Consider the following 27,715-nt stretch of genomic DNA (forward strand, 5'->3'; position numbering starts at 1 on the left):
ACGCGTTAGAGCGGTACGACGCGTTAGAGCGGTACGACGCGGTGACCCTTAGAGTGGTACGACGCGTTGACCTGTTAGAGCGATACGACTCGTTAGAGCGATATGACGCTTTAGAGCGGTACGACGCGTTAGAGCGGTACGGCGCGTTAGAGCGGTACGACGCGACGACAAGTTAGTCTCCTTTGAGCCCTGGTCAACAGTAGTACACTATAAAGGGAATAGGGTGCCATTGGCGTAATAAGTCTAGAAGTTCTGTAGGTACTGATAGGTTCTAAATGAACCTATTAAAACTCAGACGCTCAAGTTCTAACCAAGTTTATTCACCCATTGGGTCAATACAGCTGCATAAGACAAAATACATTCACACAAGCACTGATATTAAACCCTTTCTCTTATGCCGAGTCTCCTACACATCTGAACAGCCAGTGCATCCCTGTTGCTAGGCAGAACCTTAGTGATATCTGTTCTTCCTCACTTCATCTTACCTGACCGCATCTTACCTGACCGCTGCCCCAAAGTGTTCACCAGACTGTCTCTTTTCCTCCCATAGGATGGCGAACAATAACATATTCAGAATGTAAACATTATACATTCCCCTCTCCCTCAGTGACATGAATAAGTACATTTCATGATTTCAGAACCCAACAGTAGACACAGCACTTCAACCAGATGCAGACAAAAAATGACTGAAATATGTTGATACCCAACTATCACTTGTTTAACAGGTTGTTGTTTGGCTCATGTGAAAAATGGATTCACCAGAGCTTAGTGTCTGTCTATCTCTGAGGAGTACATTCATACATGGCATCATATTCTCTAAAAAGTGCACTACTGTTGACGAGGGCCCATAGGGAATAGGGTGGTATTTGGGATGCAGTCATTAGCAGAGCTTTCCCCACAGACCAGACTTCTCCCTCTGGAGACCTCCAGTCACATCTGAAATAGATGCAGCAGCACGGCTATATTAGAAACGTCTGCATTCCTCAAACTCTCCTTCCTTCTCACTCCTTCCCAGACTAAGGGGTTGATAGGGTAGCTAGTCAGCAGCCGCGGTGCTCAATGCTCTCGTCTGAGCTAAGAAAACACAAGCTTCTTTCTGTCTTTTCCACACACTCAGACCTTTGACTTTCACAAGGCCTCAAGGCAGACGGATTAACAGGATGTCTACTCAAAGTGTGCGCCGACCAACTGTCAAGTGCCTTCAATGACATTTTCAACCTCTCCCTGACCCAGTCTGTAATACCTACATGTTTCAAGCAGAACACCATAGACCCTGTGCCCAAGAACGCCAAGGTAATTGCTGCAGGTAACCCTGCATCACTTACATCTGTAGCCATGAAGTGCTTTGAGAGGCTGGTCATGGCTCACATCAACACCATCATCCCAGACACCCTAGACCCACTCCAATTCGCATACCGCCCCAAAAGATTCACTGATGATGTAATCTCTATCACACTCCACACGACCCTTTCCCACCTGGACAAAAGGAACACCTGGATCCTGGACTTCCTGACGTGTCTCCCCCAGGTGGTAAGGGTAGGCAACGACATCTCCATCCTTAATTAGAAGAAGTTTAGAACCAACAAGACCCTTCCTAGAATTGGCTACCCAGCCAATCTGAGTAATCGGAGGAGAAGGGTCTTGGTCAGGGAGGTGAACAAGAACCCAATGGTCACTCTGACAGAGCTCCAGAGTTCCTATGTGGAGTTGGGAGAACCTTCCAGAAGGCAACCGTCTCTGCAGCACCCCACCAATCAGGCCTTTATGGTAGAATGGCCAGACGGCAGTCACTACTCAGTGGAAGGGACTGGGAGACAAGTCAGGATTGAGGGACAGATGAACGGATCAAAGTACAGAGATCCTTGATGAAAACCTACTCCAGACAGAGCACTTAGGACCATAGACTGGGGGCGAAGGTTCACCTTCCAGCCATGACAACGCAGGAGTGGCTTTCGGACAAGTCTCAATGTCGTTGAGTGGCCCAGCCAGAGCCCGGACTTGAACCCGATCAAACATTTCTGGAGAGACCGGAAAGTAGCTGTGCATCGACGCTCCCCATCCACCCTGACATAGCGTGAGAGGATCTGCAGAGAAGAATGGGAGAAACTCCCCAAATACAGGTGTGCCAGGCTTGTAGCGTCGTACCCAAGAAGACTCGAGGCAGTAATCGCTGCCAAAGTTGCATCAACAAAGTACTGAGTAGGGGATCGGAATACTTATGTAAATGTCATATTTTTGTTTTTTACGAATTTTTCCAAAGAAATTGTAAAGATGTTATATGCATTGTCATTATTGGGTATTGTGTGTAGATTGGTGGGGGGAAAAAAAACGTAATCAATTTTAGAATAAAGCTGTAACGTAACAAATTGTTGAACAAGTCAGGGGGTCTGACTACTTCCTGAATGCACTGTGTATATACAGTACCAGTCAATAGTTTGGACACAGCTATTCATTCTAGGGTTTTTCTTTATTTTGGCTATTTTCTACATTGTAGAATAATAGTGAAGAAATCAAAACTATGAAATAATTCTAACACATAATAATAACACATATGGAATCATGTAGTAACCAAAAACAAATCAAAATATATAATATTGTTGAGATTCTTCCAACTACCCACCTTTTGCCTTGATGACAGCTTTGCACACTCTTGGCATTCTCCCATGCATACTCACACACAAATATACATACTGTGTATATATATGTTTTTTTCTCCAAATAATTCAGTTTATTACTGTTCATGTTAGCTCTCTGGGAATGAATGCTGCACCTTAATAACCCTATAATGTTGTCTTTGATGTGATTCAGCTGGTCTCGGTCTCGCTCTGTCTCTCTGTGTAACATAACAAATTGTGTAAAAAGTAAAGGGATCTGAATACTTTCCATATGTAGTATATATTTTATAGGAACAGTCCGGCTTTAAACCTGAAATCTTGAAAGTTGTAATAGTAGAATGCACAATTAAGAAATGAGTTGGTGCACCATCCGTTCCTCTTGTCATGTCTTCCTTATAGAGCTATTTAAAACTTGTCAGAAATGACCAGATCAGCCCATGTCAGCTGTTTTTTTAGTTATGTTTTTTAGCCCATAGATTTTGTTGTACATTTTTTCAGTCAAATATCACATGAATACACATTAGACATGGCAAAATGTATAGAATTGCAAAAATTGCACTGCCTCAGTGCTAGAGGCGTCACTACAGACCCTGGTTCGTTCCCAGGCTTTATCACAACGGGCCGTGATCCGGTAGTCCCATAGGGCAGTGCACAATTGGGTCTGTGTTGTCCGGGTAAGGGGAGGGTTTGGCCGGGTGGGGGAGGGTTTACTTGGCTCATCGTGCTCTAGCGAGTCTTTGTGGCATTCCAGGAGCCTGCAGGCTGACCTTGGTCGTTAGGTGAACGGTGTTTCCTCCAACACATTGGTGTGGTTGGCTTACGGGTTAAGCAGCCGGATGTTAAGATGCTCGGTTTGGCGGGTCATGTTTCGCAGGACGCGTGACTCGACCTTCGACCCCCGAGCTCTTTGGGGAGTTGCAGCGATAAGAAGAGATCGAAATTGGGGAGAATAAATGATAATCTGTAGAATTGCAGAAAATAAGCTTTAAACCTGCAAATTTCTCTCCACTAACAAGAAGGGTGTGAACAGTTTGTGTCATTAACAGTACATTAACAGTACCCATAGAAATAGACGTGGTCGCGCAGGGGAAGGGGGTCCCTGAGTGAAAACGTTTGGGAACCCCCGCAATAGGGTGCCATTTAGGACTGAGCCATGGAAATACCCAGCAAAGGGATTTGTACTGTGGTGTCCACACTCAGGCTGCGCTGCTGTCAGTTTTACCTCAGAGGAGGAAGAAGAAAGATAACACCTGTGTGTCCCAAATGGCACCCTATTCCTTATGGCCCCCGGTCAAAAATAGTGCACTTCATAGGGAATAAGGGTGCCGCTTGGGACAAAACCCTCACCTGGCTGTTTCGGGCATTCCTGTTTTGGGCGGTGACATGCACAACAACAAAGACTTAAAACCAGACATGTTACATTTTTCAACTCCTCCTTGAATGCATCATTTGGCATGACAAGTCAGGCATCCAGACCTGTTAGTCATAGCAGCATACCGTGAGGGTCACAGCTTTTAATTGTCTGTTTTTTGCTAGTCATGCACTTCCAGTGCCTTCAGAAAGTATTCATACCCCTCTTCTCACCCTCCACACAACATAGCCCATAATTGCAAATTTATTGAAAATTAAATAAAGAAATATCTAAATTACTTAAGTATTCATATATATATATATATATATATATATATATATATATATATATATATTTTTGTGTGTGTGTGTGTGTGTGTGTGTGTGTGTGTGTGTGTGTGTGTGTGTGTGTATATACAAAAAAATATGAGGGGGTTGGAAATGAAACAATTACATTGATAGAAGCAAAAATCTATATGCAATATACCCCCTAAAAAAATAAAGGTGACTAGCAGGAGTGGGCAACGGACTCTGTCTACGGGTGACCTAGTTAGTTAGCTACTAGTTAGTTAGCTACTAGTTAGTTAGCTACTGTTGTCGCCCCGTTTCTTTTTCTGTGGAGATTATCGGCGGTTGGAATCCAACGTTATGGTGCATTACCACCTCCTGGTGTACTGGACCCCTCCTGGTGTACCGGACCCCTCCTGGTGTACCGGACCCCTCCTGGTGTACCGGACCTCTCCTGCCTGTGTACCGGACCTCTCCTGCCTGTGTACCGGACCTCTCCTGGTGTACCGGACCTCTCCTGCCTGTGTACCGGACCTCTCCTGATTTACCGGACCTCTCCTGCCTGTGTACCGGACCCCTCCTGGTGTACCGGACCTCTCCTGCCTGTGTACCGGACCTCTCCTGCCTGTGTACCGGACCTCTCCTGCCTGTGTACCGGACCCCTCCTGGTGTACCGGACCTCTCCTGCCTGTGTACCGGACCTCTCCTGCCTGTGTACCGGACCTCTCCTGCCTGTGTACCGGACCTCTCCTGCCTGTGTACCGGACCTCTCCTGCCTGTGTACCGGACCTCTCCTGCCTGTGTACCGGACCTCTCCTGCCTGTGTACCGGACATCTCCTGCCTGTGTACCGGACCTCTCCTGCCTGTGTACCGGACCTCTCCTGCCTGTGTACCGGACCTCTCCTGCCTGTGTACCGGACTTCTCCTGCCTGTGTACTGGACTTCTCTTGGTGTACCGGACCTCTCCTGCCTGTGTACCGGACCTCTCCTGCCTGTGTATCGGACCTCTCCTGCCTGTGTACCGGACCTCTCCTGCCTGTGTACCGGAGTCATAGCTTAGAAATGGACCAATATAAGTATTAAGAGGAACGCCCACATGCAGGAACGCCCCGAATTGCGGGCCGCAATTGTACCCTTCTTGGCTGGACTGCCTCCTCTAGAAACTAAAAGACATGAATTCCATGTTAATGATGGAGAAAGAGACTACCTATCATTGTTATTTTCTGAATTCCTCCACGTAAAATACAGTTCTCTTCATAGAAACACCAGCTAGATCAATGGTCTGAAGTTCACTAGCCATTATGTAATAACAAATCAATCACTCAAATGTAGCCTGGTAGTAACAGGTATAATTAGTGTTACTGCTGGTATCAAAGCAACTTAATAGGTCAATTGTGATCATGGTATTTGTTACGTTCCCCAGTTTATGTGTTGTAGTTTGTGTATTTGCATGCGTTTTATTTCAGGAAATGGCTTCCTGAAATCCCTCAAGCAGCTGATTGGTCGACTCCAGGGCTAATTGGAGAGCTGACCCCGCCCCCTCGTCAAGACGCAGCTGTCTCCAATTACCTGTTCCTTCTGACGCTATATAAAAGCCAGTGTTCTGTTCAGGAGAGGTTTTTTTTGCTGGGAGGTCATTGCATAGGGATTTTGCTAGAGAGATTTGCTAGAGATTTGCTGGGAGGTCATTGCAGAGCGATTGTTTGTGATAGAGAGATTTGCTGGGAGTTCATTGCTGGGAAGTTGGTATGTTTTGTGAGTTTGTTGCTCAGAGCTTATTTGATGTCCTTTGTTTCTTAGTTTGTTTGTGAAATTGTTTAATATTCTGTTTCATTTGTTCCCAGAGGGAAAGGGGAAGGCACCTTGGGAGTGTTTAGGCAAGAGGCCCGCGGGCATACACATACCCGTAGTATATTCACTGTCTAGGCACACTAGGTAAGACCTGGGCGGACCACCCCCTGTATTTTGGTTAGGGCACCAGGTGGTGCTAAATTAGGTAAGTAGTGGGTAGGCAGATAAGATAGGAGAGGGGGGGGCTTTGAGATTTACTTTCTTTGCTTTGGTTCCGTCCAGCCCTTTTTCCCCATATTACCGTGTAAAGGAATAAAGTCGGTTGCTCCCCAGGGAACATCATGGTTTACTTATTAGGGCCGGTTGCTCCCCAGGGAACATCATGGTTTACTTACTAGGGCCGGTTGCTCCCCAGGGAACATCATGGTTTACTTACTAGGGCTGGTTGCTCCCCAGGGAACATCATGGTTTACTTACTAGGGCCGGTTGCTCCCCAGGGAACATCATGGTTTACTTACTAGGGCCGGTTGCTCCCCAGGGAACATCATGGTTTACTTACTAGGGCCGGTTGCTCCCCAGGGAACATCAGCCATCAACAACTTCTCTTCATCCACACTCTGTTCTGGGCTGTCTTCTCAATCTCCTTCCACTAATGATTTGTGTATACCTTGCTTATTATCAGTGTGTGACTTTGTCTGCCGTCCCTGCTCCCTCCAGCTGTGTACGTCCCACCTGCCCAGCCCCTCTGATGCCCCTAACCACTACCAGGCTGTGTGTCGGGCACTCTACGCCGAGACCAGAGAGCTACGCAGCTTCCTGGAGAAGATCAGGAGTGCTAAAGAGGTGAGAATGCCCCTGACTCAGCAGCAGCTGATCAGTTTGACAAAATGTGTGTTGAAGAGGCCCCGGACTCAGCAGCAGCTTGATAAAACGTGTGTTAGAGAGGCCCCTGACTCAGCAGCAGCTTGACAATGTGTGTTGGAGAGGCCCCTGACTCAGCTGCCCAGTCTGATCAACAGCTCTACCAGTAGAAGTGTTCAACTGATCAATTAGCTAGAATGATCCCATATTCTGCAGACCTGCTCAGAATATTAGCATGTCAACCAGGAATGGCAATAGGAGTCAAAGCTGCTTGTAATCCGTTTATCCTTATTTGACCAGAAAGTTCTGTCCAGTTTTCAGACTATTCAGAATGGTTCCTTGACCAAATGATTTGGCCTACTTAATGCTAGTACTTACTGCTAGAAATCATTTTAAATTAATTGAGTCAGTAAAGATTCACACGGGAGAGTTTCAACAGATTAAGAATTCACACGGGAGAGTTATTTTGTAAGACCTGCGTAGTGGACCAGAAGACCGGCTCCTGATAGGTTAATAGCTCTGTGATATTCAGGGTTGTAGGGGAGGAATATAGTTGTAAACCCTGAAGTTAATGTTATTTTCTAGCAATATAATAGAACGGATAGAATAGAATGTAGCAATAGAATAGAATGGATAGAATAGAATGTAGCAATAGAATAGAATGGATAGAATAGAATGTAGCAATAGAATAGAATGGATAGAATAGAATGTAGCAATAGAATAGAATGGATAGAATAGAATGTAGCAATAGAATAGAACGGATAGAATAGAATGTAGCAATAGAATAGAACGGATAGAATAGAATGTAGCAATAGAATAGAATGGATAGAATAGAATGTAGCAATAGAATAGAACGGATAGAATAGAATGTAGCAATATAATAGAACGGATAGAATAGAATGTTATTCACTACGCTGGGACTTAGAGTACACCAGAACAATATGACATGTAAGAAAGAGAAACATTTCCCTACATAACCATTTTAAGCATTGGTCATCATCTGTTCAAGAAGCTGCCTGCTTTCTAGAGTGCTGTATACACTCACTCCATGCATGTCTATGCATATCAGTCCTTGGCACTCATTTCCATATTCCTTAGGTTGTCATGCCAATTTACTTTGGGCCACATGTGGTGAGTAAGAACACTCCAATATAACGTTTACACACTATATATATGCTATATACAGGGAGTACCAAATCAATGTGGAGCTATATACAGGAAGTACCAGTACCAGATCAATGTGGAGCTATTTACAGGAAGTACCAGATCAACGTGGAGCTACATACAGGGAGTACCAGATCAATGTGGAGCTATATACAGGAAGTACCAGATAGATGTGGAGCTATATACAGGAAGTACCAGATAGATGTGGAGCTATATACAGGAAGTACCAGATAGATGTGGAGCTATATACAGGAAGTACCAGATAGATGTGGAGCTATATACAGGGAGTACCACTACCATATAATTTGCGGTAGATATGTACATGAAGGCAGAGCGTAGTGACTAGGCATCAGGATAGATAATAAGGTACAGTTGAAGTCAGAAGTTTACATACACCTTAGCCAAATCCATTTAAACTCAGTTTTTCACAAATCTTGACATTTAATCCTAGTAAAAATTCCCTGTCTTAGGTCAGATAGGATCACCACTTTATTATAAGAATGTGAAATGTCAGAATAATAGTAGATTTATTTCAGCTTTTATTTCTTTCATCACATTCCCAGTGGGTCAGAAGTTTACATATACTCAATTAGTATTTGGTAGCATTGCCTTTAAATTGTTTAATTTGGGTCAAATGTTTCAGATAGCCTTCCACAAGCTTAAGCCATTTTGCCACAATTTTGGAAGTATGCTTGGGGACATTTGGAAGACCCATATTGCTTCAATATATCCACATAATTATCCTTCCTCATGTAGCCATCTATTTTGGGAAGTGCACCAGTCCTTCCTGCAGCAAAGCACCCCCATAACATGATGCTGCCACCCCGGTACGTCACGGTTGGGATGGTGTTCATCGGCTTGCAAGCCTCCCCCTTTTTCCTCCAAACATAACAATGGTCATTATGGACAAACAGTTCTATTTTTGTTTCATCAGACCAGAGGACATTTCTCCAAAAAGTACGATCTTTGTCCCCATGTGCAGTTGCAAACCGTAGTCTGTCTTTTTTATGGCGGTTTTGGAGCGGTGGCTTCTTTCTTGCTGAGCGGCCTTTCAGGTTATGTCGATATAGGACTCGTTTTACTGTGAATATAGATACTTTTGTACCTGTTTCCTCCAGCATCTTCACAAGGTTCTTTGCTGTTGTTCTGGGATTGATATGCATTTTTCGCAGCCAAAGTACATTCATCTCTAGGAGACAGAATGCGTTTCCTTCCTGAGCAGTATGGTGGCTGCTTGGTCCCATGGTGTTTATACCTGCGTACTATTGTTTGTACAGATGAACGTGGTACCTTCAGGCATTTGGAAATTGCTCCCAAGGATGAACCAGACTTGTGGTCTACCATTTTTTTCCCTGAGGTCTTGGCTGATTTCTTTAGATTTTTCCATGATGTCAAGCGAAGAGGCACTGATTTTGAAGGCAGGCCTTGAAATACATCCACAGGTACACCTCCAATTGATTCAAATTATGTTATTTAGCCTATCAGAAGCTTCTAAAGTCATGACAGAATTTTCTGGAATTTTCCAAGCTGTTTAAAGGCTCAGTCAACTTTGTGTATGTAAACTTCTGACCCACTGGAATTGTGATACAGTGAAATAATCTGTCTGTAAACAATTGTTGGAAAAATGACTTGTGTCATGCACAAAGTAGATGTCCTAACCGACTTGACAAAACTATAGTTTGTTCACAAGAAATTTGTGGAGTGGTTAAAAAAATAGTTTTAATGACTCCAACCTAAGTGTATGTAAACTAGTTTTAATGACTCCAACCTAAGTGTATGTAAACTAGTTTTAATGACTCCAACCTAAGTGTATGTAAACTTCCGACTTCAACTGTATTTGAGTTAGACATCAGGATAGATAATAATAAGCTATTTGAGGTAGATATGTAAATGAAGGCAGGGTAAAGTGACTAGACATCAGGATAGATAATAAGGCATTTGAGGTAGATATGTTCATGAAGGCAGGGTAAAGTGACTAGGCATCAGGATAGATAAGAAGTTATTTGAGGTAGATATGTACATGAAGGCAGGGTAAAGTGACTAGACATCAGGATAGATAATAAGGTATTTGAGGTAGATATGTTCATGAAGGCAGGTTAAAGTGACTAGGCATCAGGATAGATGATAATAATAAGAGTAAAACAGCACAGAGGAGCAGCAGCAAATTATGAGTGGAAAAGTGCACGAGTCTGTATAGGTTTTCTGTGGGAGTGTCAATGTAGTGTGTCTATGATACACTGAGTGAACATAACATTAGGGACACCTGCTCTTTCCATGACATAGACTGACCAGGTGAAAGCTATGATCCATTATGGATATCACCTGTTAAATCCACTTCAATCAGTGTAGATTTTAAGTCTTTAAGCAGTGCAGTTGCCGTACCATGCGGTGATGTAGCCAGTCAAGATTCTCTAAATGGTGCAGCTGTAGAACTTTGGGAGGATTCGAGGGCCCATTCCAAATCTTTTCAGCCTTCTGAGTGCCTTCAGCCTTCAGCCTCTTCACGACTGTGTTGGTGTGTGTGGACCATGTTAAGTCCTAAGGGATGTGGACACTGAGGTGTGTGTGTGTGGACCATGTTAAATCCTTAGGGAAGTGGACACTGGTCTTCTACAGAATATCTCCCACAGTGTGCTAAAACCTCTCTTCCTCCTGTAGAACCTGCGGCGGATGGAGGGAGACACTCGAGAGGAACCAGTCAGAGATCTCAACGAGCTACAGAACGCTGACTGGGTAAGAGTAACCGGAACGCAGTCCACACGTCTGTTTTTCAGAGGAAACTGAAGTTAGGTTGAAAGTACTGTATCCCTTTTTTTTTTCTTCTTTTTTTTACCTTTATTTAACCAGGCAAGTCAGTTAAGAACAAATTCTTATTTACAATGAAGGCCTAGGAACAGTGGGTTAACTGCCTGTTCAGGGGCAGAACGACAGATTTGTACCTTGTCAGCTCGGGGATTTGAACTTGCAACCTTCCGGTTACTAGTCCAACGCTCTAACCACTAGGCTACCCTACCCTGTTTCCTTAACCATGAAACATTATTTTTCTGAGGACACCGCGGAGAGCGATCCACAATCCTCTCTCATATCTCTTAACACAGTACACTACATGTCCAAAACTATGTGGACACCCCTTCAAATTGGTGGATTAGGCTATTTCAGCCACGCCTGTGGCTGACAGGTGTTTAAAATTGAGCACACAGCCATAGACAAGCATTGACAGTAGAATTACCTTACTGAAGAGCTCAGTGACTTTCAAGGTGGCACAGACATAGGATGCCACCTTTCCAGCATTGTCAGTTTGTTACATTTCTGCCCTGGCCAACTGTAAGTGCTGTTATTGTGAAATGGAGACCTCTAGGACCAACTACGGCTCAGGCGCGAAGTGGTAGGCCACACAAGCTCACGGAATGGGACCGCCGAGTGGTAGGCGGAATGGGACCGCCGAGTGGTAGGCCACACAAGCTCACAGAATGGGACCGCCGAGTGGTAGGCCACACAAGCTCACAGAATGAGACAACCAAGTGCTGAAGCAGGTAGCCCTTCCCATAGGAGAGTATTTATTAGACTGGTGGAAATCTGTCTTTTGACAGACTCCAGACCAAAGGACAGATTTCCACCAGTCTAATGTCCATTGCTCATGTTTCTTGGACCAAGCAAGTCTCTTCTTCTTATTGGTGTCCTTTTAGTAGTGGTTTCTTTGCAGCAGTTTCACGCAGTCTTCTCTGAACAGTTGATGTTGAGATGTGTCTGTTACTTGAACTCTGAAGCAATTATTGCGCTGCAATTTCTGAGGCTGGTAACTAATGAACTTATCCTCTCCAGCAGAGGTAACTCTGGGTCTTCCATTCCTGTGGCGGTCCTCATTAGAGCCAGTTTCATCATCAGCGCTTGATGTTTTTTTGCGACTGCACTTGAAGAAACTTTAAAAGTAATTCATTTTCCGCATTGACTGACTTATGTCTTAAAGTTTCTCTTTGCTTATTTGAGCTTTTCTTGCCATAATATGAACTTGGTCTTTTACCAAACAGGGTTATCTTCTGTATACCACCCCTACCCTGTCACAACACAACTGATTGGCTCAAATGCATTAAGGAGTAAAGGAATCCCATAAATTCACTTCTAACAAGGCACAGCTGTTAATTGAAATGCATTCCAGGTGACCTCCTCATGAAACTGGTTGAGAGAATGCCAAGAGTGTGCAAAGCTGTCATCAAGGTGACTACTTTGAAGAATCTCAAATAATATAAACTATATTTAGATTTGTTTAACACTTTCTTTTGTTACAACATGATTCCATATGAGTAATTTAATAGTTTTGATGTCTTCACTAGTATCTAGTAAAAAATAAAGAAAACCCCTTGAATGAGTTCTACAACTTTTGTCTGGAACAGTATATAAATAAATAAATGGTATGTTTCCTGATCTTTTTTTTGTCTCTCAGATATAGGACAGACGCTTCAAAACAAACATCCCATTGATTCTCTGTTCCATGTGGTGAATCTGTTATTCAATGCATTTCTATTGGCTAATAGCAGTAATGCCAAATTCAATGTTTCATCCAATAATTGTTTAAATATTTTTCTTTATAGCTTTAGGGGTCCTAGGACAGACACTTTAACCTTGTTTCTTGTTTCTTGTGATTTGTTATTTTCTGCCATTTATAAACGTGTTATTCAATGTGTTGCTGTGGTCTATAGTAGTACAAGCGTATATATGCTTTTTTTATATACCTAAATGGGTCCTAAAATTCCAAATCCAATAGATAAATGATCCTTGGTATAACCATCTGAAAACAATTCACATAGTCAGTTTAGAGCCCCCCCTCCCCGCCCTGGCTTAGACTCTAGAGGGTTAATACCCTCTCAATGTTGATGCTATTATCCGGGGTTGGGGTCTTTCAATTCAGGAAGTACACTGAAAGTTCAATTCCAAATATGTTTCATTGCCAAAATATGTTACTATCGATGTTCCCGAACAGATTTCACTTTCTTTCCCAAATGAAGCACTGGGGTATCTGCAGGAAGAGGGTTGGAGAGCCCATGGCATACAGAGTACTGGGTATCTGCAGGAAGAGGGTTGGAGAGCCCATGGCATACAGAGTACTGGGTATCTGCAGGAAGAGGGTTGGAGAGCCCATGGTATACAGCGTACTGGGTATCTGCAGGAAGAGGGTTGGAGAGCCCATGGTATACAGAGTACTGGGTTTCTGCAGGAAGAGGGTTGGAAAGTCCATGGCATACAGAGTATTGGTTGGAATATCACCTGTCGTGCAGCGAGAGCTCCTCAAACAGCGGTTGATGTGTGGAGTTAAATAAGTGTTATTTATTTCTCAGATTGCAAGTAGCCGACAACTGGATCGTTTTGCATGACAATAACCGGCTAACAAAATGTCATGACCGCCACAGCCCTAACCCTGCTTTAATCTGGTGTCCCTCAGGCTAAGTTCTGGATGCAGGTGATGGGTGACCTGCGTAACGGGGTCAAACTGAAGAAGGTCCAGGAGAGACAGTACAGCCCTCTACCTGTAGAGTTCCAGCTCACACCTTATGAGATGCTGATGGATGACATCCGCTTCAAACGATACAAACTACGGAACGTCATGGTGAGGGACTTAAACATGAAGAATATCATCTTAAGGAAGGGGTAGATGTTCATGTTTTAGGTCAGGGATGGGCAACTCCAGTTCTCTGGGGCCTGATTGGTGGCACACTAACATGCCTGACTTCAATAATCAACTAATCATGATCTTCAGTTTAGAATGTAATAAGTTTAATCAGCTGTGTTTGTTAGGGATGGGGGGGGGGGAGTGGTGGTTGGCCATCTTTGTTTTAAGTCGTGGTGAGGGAGGGCCCAGTGAGGATGATGGGGGGGGGGGGGGAGGGGAGCGGTGGTTGGCCGTCTTTGTTTTAAGTTGTGGTGAGGGAGGGCCCAGTGAGGATGGGGGGAAAGCGGTGGTTGACCATCCTTGTTTTAAGTCGTGGTGAGGGAGGGCCCAGTGGGGATGGGGGGAGGGGAGCGGTGGTTGGCCATCTTTGTTTTAAGTCGTGGTGAGGGAGGGCTAGGCCCAGTGAGGATGGGGGGAAAGCGGTGGTTGGCCATCCTTGTTTTAAGTCGTGGTGAGGGAGGGCCCGGTGAGGATGGGTGATGCTGAACCCCAATAGCATCTGATGTTATTCACTAGGAAGCAAACGGGGAGGGACCTGCATGAATCTGTCCAATAAAACCTTTTTTTTTGCAAGAGGTTTTACTATGTTGTGCATTAATGAGATACCTCAGACTGCAGTGTAGAGTTCTTATTTTAGATTTTGTTATTCTTTTAGTCCTTTTTATTCCCAATTTCATGATATCCAATTGTAGTTAGTCTTGTCCTATCTTTGCAACTCCCGTACGGACTCGGGAGAGGCGACAGTCGGGAGCCATGCGTCCTCCGAAACATGACCCTGCTAAGCCGCACTGATTCTTGACACACTGCTCACTTAACCCAGAAGCCAGCCGCACCAATGTGTCGGAGGAAACACCGTACAGCTGGCGACCGAAGTGGAAATGTTGTTCAATCTGGGTGTGCAAAGTTCTTAGACTAACCCAGAAAGACTCACTGCTGTAATCGCTGCCAAAGGTGCCATAGATTGTCAAGCAGAACTAAGTAAAAACTGTAACTCGGCCACTCAGTAACATTCAATGTTGTCTTGATAAGCGACTCCAGTGTAGAGTTGGCCTTGTGTTTTATGTTATTGTCCTGATGGGAATTTATCTCCCAGTGATTGTTGGAAAGTAGACTGAACCAGGTTTTCCTCTAGGATGTTGCCTGTGCTTGGCTTTATTCCGTTTCTTTTTATAAAAAAAAAACTCTAGTCCTTGCCGATGACAAGCATACCCATAACATGATGCAGCCACCACCATGCTTGAAAGTGGATAGTGGTACTCAGTGATGTGATTGATTTTCCTAAAACATAACGCTTTGTATTCAGGACAGAAAGTTAATTTCTTTGCCAATTTTTTTTGCAGTTTTACTTCAGTGCCTTATTGCGAACAGGATGTTTTGTCCAGTATTCCTTCTTTTCACTCTGTTAAAATCAAATAAAATTTCATTAGTCACATGCACATATTTAGCAGATGTTATTGCAGGAGTAGCAAAATGCTTGTGTTCCTAACTCCAACAGTGCAGTAGAATGTAAAAACGATTCCCAACAAAACACACATCTAAAAGTAAAAGAATGGAATTAAGAAATAAGTATTAGATTGAGTAATGTCAGAGTTGCGTTGACTAAAATACTGTAGAATAGAATACAGTATATACATATGAGATGAGTAAAGCATTATGTAAACATTATTTAAATCTTATCGAGGTGGCCAGTGATTCCAAGTCTGTTTATGGGGCAGCAACCTCTAAGGTGCAGGGTTGCATAACCGGGTAGAAGCTGGCTAGTGAAGGTTATTTTCCTGGCACCACACTCCCAGGGCCCTCAACACCTCCCTGTAGGCTGTCTCGTCATTATTGGTCATCAGGCCTACTGCTGTTGTCATCTGCAAACACCGCACCCTTGTGGGGCCCCAGTGTTGAGGTTCAGCGAAGTGGAGATGTTGTTTCCTACCTTCCCCACCTGGGGGTGGCCTGTCAGGAAGTCCAGGACCCAGTTGCACAGGGTGGTGTTCAGACCCAGGGCCCTGAGCTTAATGATGAGCTTGGAGGGTACTATGGTGTTATATGTTGAGCTATAGTCAATGAACAGCATTCTTGCATAGGTATTCCTCTTGTCCAGATGGGATAGGGCAGTGCGGTGGTGATTGCATGATCTGTGGCCCTATTGGGGCGGTAAGCAAATTGGAGTAGGTCTAGGGTATCAGGTAGGGTGGAGGTGGTAGGGTGGAGCGGGTGAAGAAGGTGTTTAGCTTGTCTGGAAACAAGGCTTCGGTGTCCGTAACGTTTCTGGTTTTCCTTTTGCAGTCTGTGATTGTCTGTAGACCCTTGCCACATATGTCGCGTGCCTGAGCCGTTGAATTGCGACTCCACTTTGTCTCAGTACTGATGTTTTGCCTGTTTGATTGCCTTACGGATGGAATAACTACACTGTTTGTATTCGGCCATATTCCCAGTCACCTTGCCTTGGTTAACAGTGAACAACAGTGAAGAGGCGACTCCGGGATATTCTTTGCAACTCTGCCTAGAAGGCCAGCATCCGGGAGTCGCCTCTTCACTGTTGACGTTGAGACTGGTGTTTTGCGGGTACTATTTAATGAAGCTGCCAGTTGAGGACTTGTGAGGCGTAAGTTTCTCAAACTAGACACTCTATTGTACTTGTCCTCTTGTTCAGTTGTGCACCGGGGTCTCCCACTCCTCTTTCTATTCTGGTTAGAGACAGTTTGTACTGTTCTGTGAAGGGAGTAGTACACAGCGTTGTAGGAGATTTATCAAATTTATCGCATGGAATAGCCTTCATTTCTCAGAACAAGAACAGACTGATGAGTTTCAGAAGAAAGTCTGTTGTTTCTGGCCATTTTGAGGCTGTAATCGAACCCGCAAATGCTGTTGCTCCAGATACTCAACTAATCTGAAGGACAGTTTTATTGCTTCTTTAATCAGGACAACAGTTTTTAGCTGTGCAAACACAATTGCAAAAGGTTTTTGTAATGATCAATTAGCCTTTTAAAATGATAAGCTTGGATTAATTAGCTAACACAACGTGCCATTGGAACACAGGAGTGATGGTTGCTTATAATGGCCCTCTGTGCGCCTATGTAGATATTCCATAAATCAGCCATTTCCAGCTACAATGGTAATTTACAACATTAACAATGTCTATACTGTATTTCTGATCAATTTGATGTTATTTTACTGGACGAAAAAGGTGCTTTTCTTTCCAAAACATGGACATTTCAAAGTGACCCCAAACTTTTGAACGGTAGTGTATGTGTACTCACTACCTGTGTGTATGTGTGTGTGTACTCACTACCTTTCCTGTTCCTATGTGTTGTTACTCCAGCTGAATGGAGACATCCCTCCCAGGTTAAAGAAGAGCGCTCATGAGGTCATCCTGGACTTCATCCGCTCCAGACCACCTCTCAACCCTGTGAGTACTGACCTAGTCTCTGACCACCTCAACCCTGTGAGTACTGACCCAGTCTCTGACCACCTCTCAACCCTGTGAGTACTGACCTAGTCTCTGACCACCTCTCAACCCTGTGAGTACTGACCCAGTCTCTGACCACCTCTCAACCCTGTGAGTACTGACCTAGTCTCTGACCACCTCTCAACCCTGTGAGTACTGACCTAGTCTCTGACCACCTCTCAACCCTGTGAGTACTGACCTAGTCTCTGACCACCTCTCAACCCTGTGAGTACTGACCTAGTATCTGACCACCTCTCAACCCTGTGAGTACTGACCTAGTCTCTGACCACCTCTCAACCCTGTGAGTACTGACCTAGTATCTGACCACCTCTCAACCCTGTGAGTTCTGACCACCTCTCAACCCTGTGAGTTCTGACCTAGTCTCTGACAACCTCTCAACCCTGTGAGTTCTGACCTAGTCTCTGACCACCTCTCAACCTGTGAGTACTGACCTAGTCTCTGACCACCCCTCAACCCTGGGAGTACTGACCTAGTCTCTGACCACCTCTCAACCCTGTGAGTACCGCTGTGCTACGACAGACTTGATGGTGATAATGAGGAGGATGAATTGAGATGGTGGCATGTGTCTGTCAGCTCCCTATTGCTAGCGCTGAGCAATACACACTAAACCGTAATTAGTGCCCTTACTGTGACACCTTCTTGCCCCTAAGGGGGTGAATCCAGTTGTATTCATTATCTCTGTGTGTCAGGTTGCTGCCAGGAAGCTGAAGCCCCACCCTGCGCGGCCGCGAAGTCTCCATGAGCGCCTTCTCGAGGGCATCAAACAGGAGAGGAAGCTACGGCCTGTATCACCTGACATGACCCGGCGCAATCACCTGGGTGAGCAGGACACACACACACACACACACACACACACACACACACACACACACACACACAGAGAATGCGTTTCTCTACTGCATACAGTAGCTCCAATTCACAGTCACATGTTCATGCACAGATACAGTGCCGTAGGAAAGTATTCAGACCCCTTAACTTTTTCTACATTTTTGTTACTTTACAGCCTTATTCTAAAGTTGATTTAAAATAAAAAATTAAAGATCTCATCAATCTACACACAATACCCCCATAATGACAAAGCAAAAACAGGCTTTTGGATATTTTAGCAAATGTATTAAAAATAAACATTTGTAAATATAACAGTTACATAACTATTCAATCAAATACTTGGAATTGCAGTGTTAAAATGGATGAAAATGAATGCACAAATTGTAAATCTCTGGTTAAGAGTGTCTGCTAAATGACTGAAACATTTTGTTTTTAGCGTTGACGTAAAGTTATTTAGTTATTCATATGGTTTGTTTTCATCTTAGCAGCAGGCACTTCTCTTTGCTGATATTCTTTACAATTAGTCTTCCTCGAGTTGTAAATTGAGTCGTTTAGAGTTCAATCAACCGTCGGCGTATGTTGTGAAAATAAGCTTGACGTTCTTATCCGCTAATACTCAGATACATTTAAATCCTAAAGAGGATCAATGTTTGTGACAGCATACTGTACAGCTCACAGGGCAGCCATTGTTAGGGGTAATTCTGGATGTTTGGTTTCTGGATTCTGTTGGGTTGTTGTGTAATTAGTGAAGTACCTCAGGGACCTGTGGTTTTACTGCAGACATACCTTTAATGACATGGATGTCTAGATTAAGTATTAAAGATCCAATGTAGTCGAAAATGTGATTTTCCTGTGTTTTATATATATTTCCTCCCAGACCACTCGGTCTGCCCTCCCAGACCACTCGGTCTGCCCTCCCAGACCACTCGGTCCGCCCTCCCAGACCACTCGGTCCGCCCTCCCAGACCACTCGGTCCGCCCGCCCTCCCAGACCACTCGGTCCGCCCGCCCTCCCAGACCACTCGGTCCGCCCGCCCTCCCAGACCACTCGGTCCGCCCGCCCTCCCAGACCACTCGGTCCGCCCGCCCTCCCAGACCACTCGGTCCGCCCGCCCTCCCAGACCACTCGGCCCGCCCGCCCTCCCAGACCACTCGGCCCGCCCTCCCTCCCAGACCACTCGGTCCGCCCTCCCTCCCAGACCACTCGGTCCGCCCTCCCTCCCAGACCACTCGGTCCGCCCTCCCTCCCAGACCACTCGGTCCGCCCTCCCTCCCAGACCACTCGGTCCGCCCGCCCTCCCAGACCACTCGGCCCGCCCGCCCTCCCAGACCACTCGGTCCGCCCGCCCTCCCAGACCACTCGGTCCGCCCGCCCTCCCAGACCACTCGCCCCCCCCCCCCCCGCCCCCCCCCCAATAAAAAAGTAAGAGATAAGAATAACAAATTATTAAAGTGCAGCAGTAAATAACAATAGCGGGGCTTTATAGAGGGGGTACCGGTGTGGAGGTAATTGATGTAATATGTAGGTGGAGTTATTAAAGTGACTATGCATAGATAATGAACAGAGTAGCAGCAATTTTAAAAGAGGGGGAAGCAATGCAGATAGTCTGGGTAGCCATTTGATTAGATGTTCAGGAGTCTTATGGCTCGGGGGTAGAAGCTGTTTAGAAGCCGTACCAGGCAGTGATGCAACCCATCAGGATGCTCTCGATGGTGCAGCTGTAAAACCTTTTGAGGATCTGAGGACCCATGCCAAATCTTTTCAGTCTCCTGAGGGGGAATAGGTTTTGTCGTACCCTCTTCACGACTGTCTTGGTGTGTTTGGACCATAATAGTTTGTTGGTGATGTGGACACCAAGGAACTTGAAGCTCTTAACCTGCTCCACTGAAGCCCCGTCGATGAGAACGGGGGGTGTGCACTATCCTCCTCATTTTCCTGTAGTACACAATAATTTCCTTTTTGTCTTGATCACATTGAGGGACAGGTTGTTGTCATGGCACCACACTGTCAGATCTCTGACCTCCCTATAGGCAGTCTCATCATTGTCGGTGATCAGGTTGTGTCGTCAACAAACTTAATGATGGTGTTGGAGTCGTGCCTGGTTGCTGCTGCCGTCATAAGAGACGGTAGCAACAACATTATGTACAAAAAAAGTTACGAACAGCGTGAAAAAACGATTGAAATAGCACGGTTGGTTAAGAGCCGCTAAGATGGCAGCCCTCCCCTCTGGCGCCATCATTCACCACCTCTCCCTTTGCTATGGTGTCTGTCTGAATCCCTCCAATCACTTTTACTGATTCTGGGTGATGATTGTGTCAAGTGGAATCATTATTTTTCACTGTTCCTCCCCCCCGCCCCCGCCTTCTCACTGCATTTCGGGTGCTGATTGAGCTCACTGGCTGACTTGACTGTAACACAGACTGATGATTAGGGAGGAATACAATGTTGAAGATGATGATGCCAGGACCATATTGAAGTTCCCTCCTATAGGAGCAGTCTAAAGTCCTGACTGTAACACAGTGTCATGTCTTTACTATGGATTAAATTATATGACATATTATTTTATTAAATCAATTCTCTGTAATTAATATTACCTGATTTAAACTAATCATGTAAGTGTCATTAACTAGAAAGTCGGGTCACCACGGAAGAATGTTTATAGAGCTGTTGTCTTCCGAATAAACTCTTAAAGACCTGGTAATCTTTTACATCAATAGCAGTCAATATTTAATCGTCCCTTAGTCTTATCCAAATGTCGTAAAATTATTGGTTATCATCACAAACCCTGGCTAACAAATTGAATCAGCGATACAAAATTTGATTTATTTATTTACTAAATACCTAAATATCTAAATAATCACACAGAATTACACATACACAGAATTTATTACTAATTATGTCTTAAAAGAAAACTGAAATGATGGCTGTTTACACAAAGAAAGGGGGTTGGGTTTGAATGAAAGAGTGGGAAGAGTGAGGGACAAAGGGATTGGGTCTCTATCAAACCTTGAGAAGCCATGCTACCGTAAATACAGAATCTAATGCAAAGGAAAATGCAAGATGTACAGTCAGCCACCAATTGTGCAAGTTCTCCCACTTAAAAAGATGAGAGAGGCCTGTAATTTTCATCATAGGTACACTTCAACTATGACAGACAAAATTAGATTTTTTTTCTCCAGAAAATAACATTGTAGGATTTTTAATGAATTTATTTGCAAATTATGGTGGAAAATAAGTATTTGGTCACCTACAAACAAGCAAGATTTCTGGCTCTCACAGACCTGTAACTTCTTTAAGAGGCTCCTCTGTCCTCCACTCGTTACCTGTATGAATGGCACCTGTTTGAACTTGTTATCAGTATAAAAGACACCTGTCCACAACTTCAAACAGTCACACTCCAAACTCCACTATGGCAAAGAACAAAGAGCTGTCAAAGGACACCAGAAACACAATTGTAGACCTGCACCAGGCTGAGAAGACTGAATCTGCAATAGGTAAGCAGCTTGGTTCGAAGAAATCAACTGTGGGAGCAATTATTAGGAAATGGAAGACATACAAGACCACTGATAATCTCCCCCGATCTGGGGATTTTTTTCTCATTTTGTCTGTCATAGTTGAAGTGTACCTATGATGAAAATTACAGGCCTCTCTCATCTTTTTAAGTGGGAGAACTTGCACAATTGGTGGCTGACTAAATACTTTTTTGCCCCACTGTATATTTACTCTGAGCTGCGCTTCGATAGATGGGTCGAAGATGGAAGGCTGGGTTGCCCAGCAGAGATCTCCCTTGTCCTTCGACTAATTTTTCTGGGCGGATACGTTGTAGTCTGTCGTCTTGTGGTAGAACGGATACGTTGTTGTACCCTGTCTTTCTTTCTTATTGTTTGTCTTTTCCAACATGTTTACAGCTGCTGCTGATAACTTGACGTCTAGGATGTATCACTTCTTTAGTGAATAAGAGTTCAAAGTTCATACCAAGTTGCCATACCATAAGCTCATGCTATATTCTGGCTGGTGTAGTCACATTCATCCTTCCAGCGTGGCAATCGTCATCTCTACGTTGACGTATGGACATCAGACCTCAGGTCATCGGGAACACAATGTTAATTTTATTAGGTTGTAGTCATTCAACCATTCGCAAACAGAGCTCACGCTGAGGTTGGCTTAGTTCGCCGTGAATTGGGTCACGGGGGTTCTTATGGAAATGTAGAAAAGGGGTTGGTTCATCATTTCCAACCAATGCCTATTTGCGTGGCCACTAATTGAGCATATTGTACTTCTGAAAGCAATTCTCTCATTTTTAAAAACTAAAATTACATTTAATCTTTTCACAAATAGTTTCATATTTAAACATTTTTAAATTGCACAACAATTCCATGTGAATCTCATAATGAGAATGTGTAGACTTTCCAAGATACAGTTTGTCGTCCTATCATCAGATATAACGTCTCAGACGACAACTGATCTGACATCATATTCTTTAAGTGCCAACGGATACTTTCAATTGGTTGGATTACAGAAATATTGTTCGGTTCCCAACCTTTTGATGTTACCACGCTCTCTCTATGTTACCAAAGGGCTTTCCAAGAGTCCATTCTGTAGAGTAGAGAGAGAAAAGGGGGAAAGGTATTTATGGGGGTCATAAAGCTCACAAACAGGGCAACGTCATGACAACAGACTGATGACTAAATCAAATCAACGTCATGACAACAGACTGATTAAATCAAATCAAATCAAAGTTTATTTGTCACGTGCGCCGAATACAACGGGTGTAAACCTGTGAAATGCTTACTTACAGGCTCTAACCAATGGTGCCAAAAAAAAGGTGTGTGTGTGTGCGTGTGTGTGTGTGTGTGTGTGTGTGTGTAGGTAAGTAAATAAATAAAACAACAGTAAAAAGACATTTGAAAAAAGAGTAGCGAGGCTATATACAGACACCTGTTAGTCAGGCTGATTGAGGTAGTATGTACATGTAGGTATGGTTAAAGTGACTATGCATATATGATGAACAGAGAGTAGCAGAAGCGTAAAAAGAGGGGTTGGTGGGTGGTGGGACACAATGCAGATAGCACTGTTAGCCAATGTGCGGGAGCACTGGTTGGTCGTGCCAATTTAGGTAGTATGTACATGAATGTATAGGGAGGAATACTGTGTTGTTGATGATGCCAGAACCATATTGAAGGATATGTTCCCTCCTATAGGAGCAGTCAAAAGCATCAGCACCCCTCAAGATCTGAACCGCAGCTCAGGTAAAGCATTATTACTGTTCTACCACTTATCGTCTACAATTGTAGGGTGGGTTGGTGTGTGTGTGTGTGAGGATGTACACAGTGTTGGACTTGAATGAATGTGAATGAACACTACATGACCAAAGGTATGTGGACACCTGCTTGCCCAACATCTCATTCTAAAATCATTGGCATTAATATGGAGTTGGTCCCCGCTATGCTGCTATAACAGCTTCCACTCTTCTGGGAAGGCTTTCCACTAGATGTTGGAATGTTGCTGCGGGGACCATTCAGCCACAAGAGCATTAGTGAGGTCGGGCACTGATGTTTGGCAATTAGGCCTGGCTCATCCCAAAGGTGTTCATTGAGGTTAAGGTCAGGGATCTGTGCAGGCTAGTCAAGTTCTTCCACACCAATCTCTACAAACCATTTCTGTATGTACCTGGCTTTCTGCACGGTGGCATTGTCATGCTGAAACAGAAAAGGGCCTTCCCCAACTTGTTGCCACAATGTTGGAAGCACAGAATTGTCTAGAATGTCATTGTATGCTGTAGCATTAACATTTCACTTCACTGGAACTAAGGGGCCCGAACCATGAAAAACAGCCCCAGACAATTATTCCTCCTCCACCAAACTTTACAGTTGGCACTATGCATTGGGGCAGATGGCATTCTCCTGGCATCCGCCAAACCCAGATTCGTCCGTCGGACAGCCAGATGGTGAAGCGGGATTCATCACTCCAGAAAATATATTTCCGTTGCTCCAGTGTATAATGGCGGCGAGCTTTACAACACTCCAGCCAACGCTGGTGATCTTAGGCTTATGTGCGGCTACTCGGCCATGGAAACCCATTTTGTGAAGCTGCTGACTAACAATTATTGTGCTGAATTTGCTTCCAGAGGCCTTATGGAACTCGGTAGTGAGTGTTGCAACTGAGGACTGATGATTGTTATGTTTCAGCACTCTGTTTTCCCGTTCTGTGAGCTTGTGTGGCCTACCACTTTGCGGCTGAGCCGTTGTTGCTCCTAGACGTTTCCACTTCACAATACCTGCACTTACAGTTGACTGGGTAGCTCTTGCAGGGCACAAATTTGACGAACTGACTTGTTGTGAAGTTTGCATCCTATGACGGTGCCACGTTGAAAGTCGCTGAGCTCTTCAGTAAGGCCATTCTACTGCCAATTTTCGTCTATGGAGATTGCATGGCTTTGTGCTCAATTTTATACACCTGTCAGCAACGAGCGTGACTGAAATAGCCAAATCCACACATTTGAAAGGGTATCCACATACAGTGGGGAGGACAAGTATTTGATACTGCCGATTTTGCAGGTTTTCCTACTTACAATGTATGTAGAGGTCGGTAATTTTTTATCATAGGTATACTTCAACTGTGAGAGACGGAATCTAACACAAAAATCCAGAAAATAACATTGTATGATTTTTAAGTAATTAATTAGCATTTTATTGCATGACATAATAAGTATTTGATACATCAGAAAAGCAGAACTTAATATTTGGTACAGAAACCTTTGTTTGCAATTACAGAGATCATACGTTTCCTGTAGTTCTTGACCAGGTTTGCACACACTGCAGCAGGGATTTTGGCCCACTCCTCCATACAGACCTTCTCCAGATCCTTCAGGTTTCGGGGCTGTCGCTGGGCAATACATACTTTCAGTAACACACCATCCCAACACAGATGGTGTGTTACTGTCTGTTGGGATGGTGTGTTACTGTGTGTTGGGATGGTGTGTTACTGTGTGTTGGGATGGTGTGTTACTGTGTGTTGGGATGATGTGTTACTGTGTGTTGGGATGGTGTGTTACTGTGTGTTGGGATGGTGTGTTACTGTGTGTTGGGACGGTGTGTTAATTTGTGTTGGGATGGTGTGTTACTGTGTTGGGACGGTGTGTTCATTTGTGTTGGGATGGTGTGTTACTATGTTGGGATGGTGTGTTACTATGTTGGGATGGTGTGTTACTGTGTTGGGATGCTGTGTTAATGTGTTGGGATGCTGTGTTAATGTGTTGGGATGGTGTGTTACTGTGTTGGGATGGTGTGTTACTGTTTGGGATGGTTGTGTGACTGTGTGTTGGGATGGTGTGTTACTGTTTGTTGGGATGGTGTGTTAATGTTTGGGATGGTGTGTTAATGTGTTGGGATGGTGTGTTACTGTGTTGGGATGGTGTGTTACTGTTTGTTGGGATGGTTGTGTTACTGTGTGTTGGGATGGTGTGTTAATGTTTGGGATGGTGTGTTACTGTGTTGGGATGGTGTGTTACTGTTTGTTGGGATGGTTGTGTTACTGTTTGTTGGGATGGTTGTGTTACTGTGTGTTGGGATGGTTGTGTTACTGTGTGTTGGGATGGTGTGTTACTGTGTGTTGGGATGGTGTGGTACTGTGTGTTGGAATGGTGTGGTACTGTGTGTTGGGATGGTGTGGTACTGTGTGTTGGGATGGTGTGTTACTGTGTGTTGGGATGGTGTGTTACTGTGTGTTGGGATTGTGTGTTGGGATGGTGTGGTACTGTGTTGGGATGGTGTGGTACTGTGTGTTGGGATGGTGTGGTACTGTGTGTTGGGATGGTGTATTACTGTGTTGGTCTTTAAGCTGTGTGATTATTCATGGAAGTGGATGCATTGAAAATTCCCTTCTAGTTCCCTTCTGTGCAGTTGAGTCGACATGTTGAGTGTGCAGTTGAGTCGACATGTTGAGTCGACAGAAGACCGAGGAGGAAAATACATAGCTGTTATCAAAACTGTAAATGTAACTTTATCCCCTCCAAGTGCATAATGGTTATCTTGTTCAACGTGTGGTCTGAAGATATTCTCCTCTCTTTGTCCCGTAACTGAACACCACACACACACCCCCAGTTGTCATGCTGAACAGTTGTTGCTGAACAGCCCAATTTTCAGTGTCTGCATCCCAAATGGCACATTACTCCCTATATAATGCACTACTTTAGACTGTGCTCTTGTCAACAGTAGTGCACTATGTAGGGAGTAGGGTGCCATGCAGCCAGTGAATCCCTGGAGTAGTGTTGTTCAGTTTGGGTTATTCCATGTTGATGACTATTGTCACCCTGTGACTGATGTCCTCTCTGACTCCTCCCACAGACCTGTCCACTCCGGATGCCCTCAGAAAGCACGCCAGCAGCACCCTGGCCCTTTCCTGTCCACCAGCTCACGGGGTGGGAGGGGCTCTTGGTCAGAGGAAGAGGCTCTTGAAGGCACCCACGCTGGCTGAACTCTACAGCTCCGAGTCTGACGTACGTGTGTGGTGGGGCTGACCCCATTTAGTCAATTGTTTGGTCAATAGGCTGTTAGTACCAGTCAAAAGTTTAGACACACCTACTCATTCAAGAGCTTTCTTCATTTTTAGACGCCTTTGTTAGGTTCAGATTTGGTGCGGTCCAGACCGGCCTGGACTTCAACGTCCACGGGCATAGATTTTTGGTCCGGACCAGATCTGAACCAATCATAGACGTTTATGTTTGGTTCAGATTCTGTCCTGTCTGGACTAGCCTTGATTTAGCCCAAACATAGACTAATATAAATGACATATTTTCAACTTTCAGATCCGTAAATTAACCTGATTTCAACGTCCGGAAAATATGCCTTTTCATCATTCTCAAAAACATATATTTTAAACACAGGGAAAACACCTTTTCACCTTTCATTCATAACTAATTGAACCGAGCTGTAACATCTGGAAAATATATCTATTTTTTATTTTCAATGTCGTTTTGCTTACTGGGACTATTTTAGTTTAGCTGGTGCAGAATTCTTTGGTCTTGCCTATGGCAGCAGATCAGCACAGACCGGCCCTGGCCATATAGGTCAGGCCCTATTGTGTCTTATTCGGATGCAATTTGTTTTACTGGGGGAGGTCGGGTAATGTAATTATGTGCACGAGCACAAAATACCACATCTGTAATTTTAGTCCCGTTCGAATCTGCCCGTTTCAGTCATTTTTACATGGCAGTATTTATAAAAATTAAAAAAGTACACTTACATTTTTTTTAACCTTTACTTAACTAGGAAAGTCAGTTAAAAACATATTCTTATTTACAATGACGGCCTACCGGGGAACAGTGGGTTAACTGCCTTGTTCAAGGGCAGAACGACAGATTTGTACCTTGTCAGCTCGGGGATTCAATCCAGCAATCCAGCAACCTTTCGGTTACTGGCCCAACACTCTAACCACTCGGCTACCTGCTGGTTACTGGCCCAACACTCTAACCACTCGGCTACCTGCTGGTTACTGGCCCAACACTCTAACCACTCGGCTACCTGCTGTTTACTGGCCCAACGCACTAACCACTCGGCTACCTGCTGGTTACTGGCCCAACACTCTAACCACTCGGATACTTTCTGCAGTAGAGTAAATTCCAGCCAGAATAACCTGCTGTTTTTGGGCGAACTCCAGTGTCCTCTGGTAATACTCGTATCGACATCCC

The 27,715-nt window shown here is 44.4% G+C and overlaps 1 protein-coding gene across 11 annotated transcripts in view; it reads left to right on the top strand.

The window, feature by feature from the left end:
- Window positions 1-27,715, top strand: part of LOC110496778 (protein spire homolog 1) — a 104,359-nt gene that overhangs the window by 38,881 nt on the left and 37,763 nt on the right. For all 11 annotated transcript variants that reach the window (XM_036953631.1, XM_036953632.1, XM_036953622.1 and 8 more), the window contains exons 4-10: window positions 6,763-6,888; window positions 10,729-10,803; window positions 13,508-13,672; window positions 17,052-17,138; window positions 17,888-18,017; window positions 23,229-23,276; window positions 26,373-26,524. In XM_036953631.1, the coding sequence (XP_036809526.1) occupies window positions 6,763-6,888; window positions 10,729-10,803; window positions 13,508-13,672; window positions 17,052-17,138; window positions 17,888-18,017; window positions 23,229-23,276; window positions 26,373-26,524 (783 nt within the window). The remainder of the gene's footprint in view (window positions 1-6,762; window positions 6,889-10,728; window positions 10,804-13,507; window positions 13,673-17,051; window positions 17,139-17,887; window positions 18,018-23,228; window positions 23,277-26,372; window positions 26,525-27,715) is intronic.

This window comes from Oncorhynchus mykiss, chromosome 18 (genome assembly GCF_013265735.2).
Source record: "Oncorhynchus mykiss isolate Arlee chromosome 18, USDA_OmykA_1.1, whole genome shotgun sequence".
NCBI classification, from domain to species: Eukaryota; Metazoa; Chordata; class Actinopteri; order Salmoniformes; family Salmonidae; genus Oncorhynchus; species Oncorhynchus mykiss.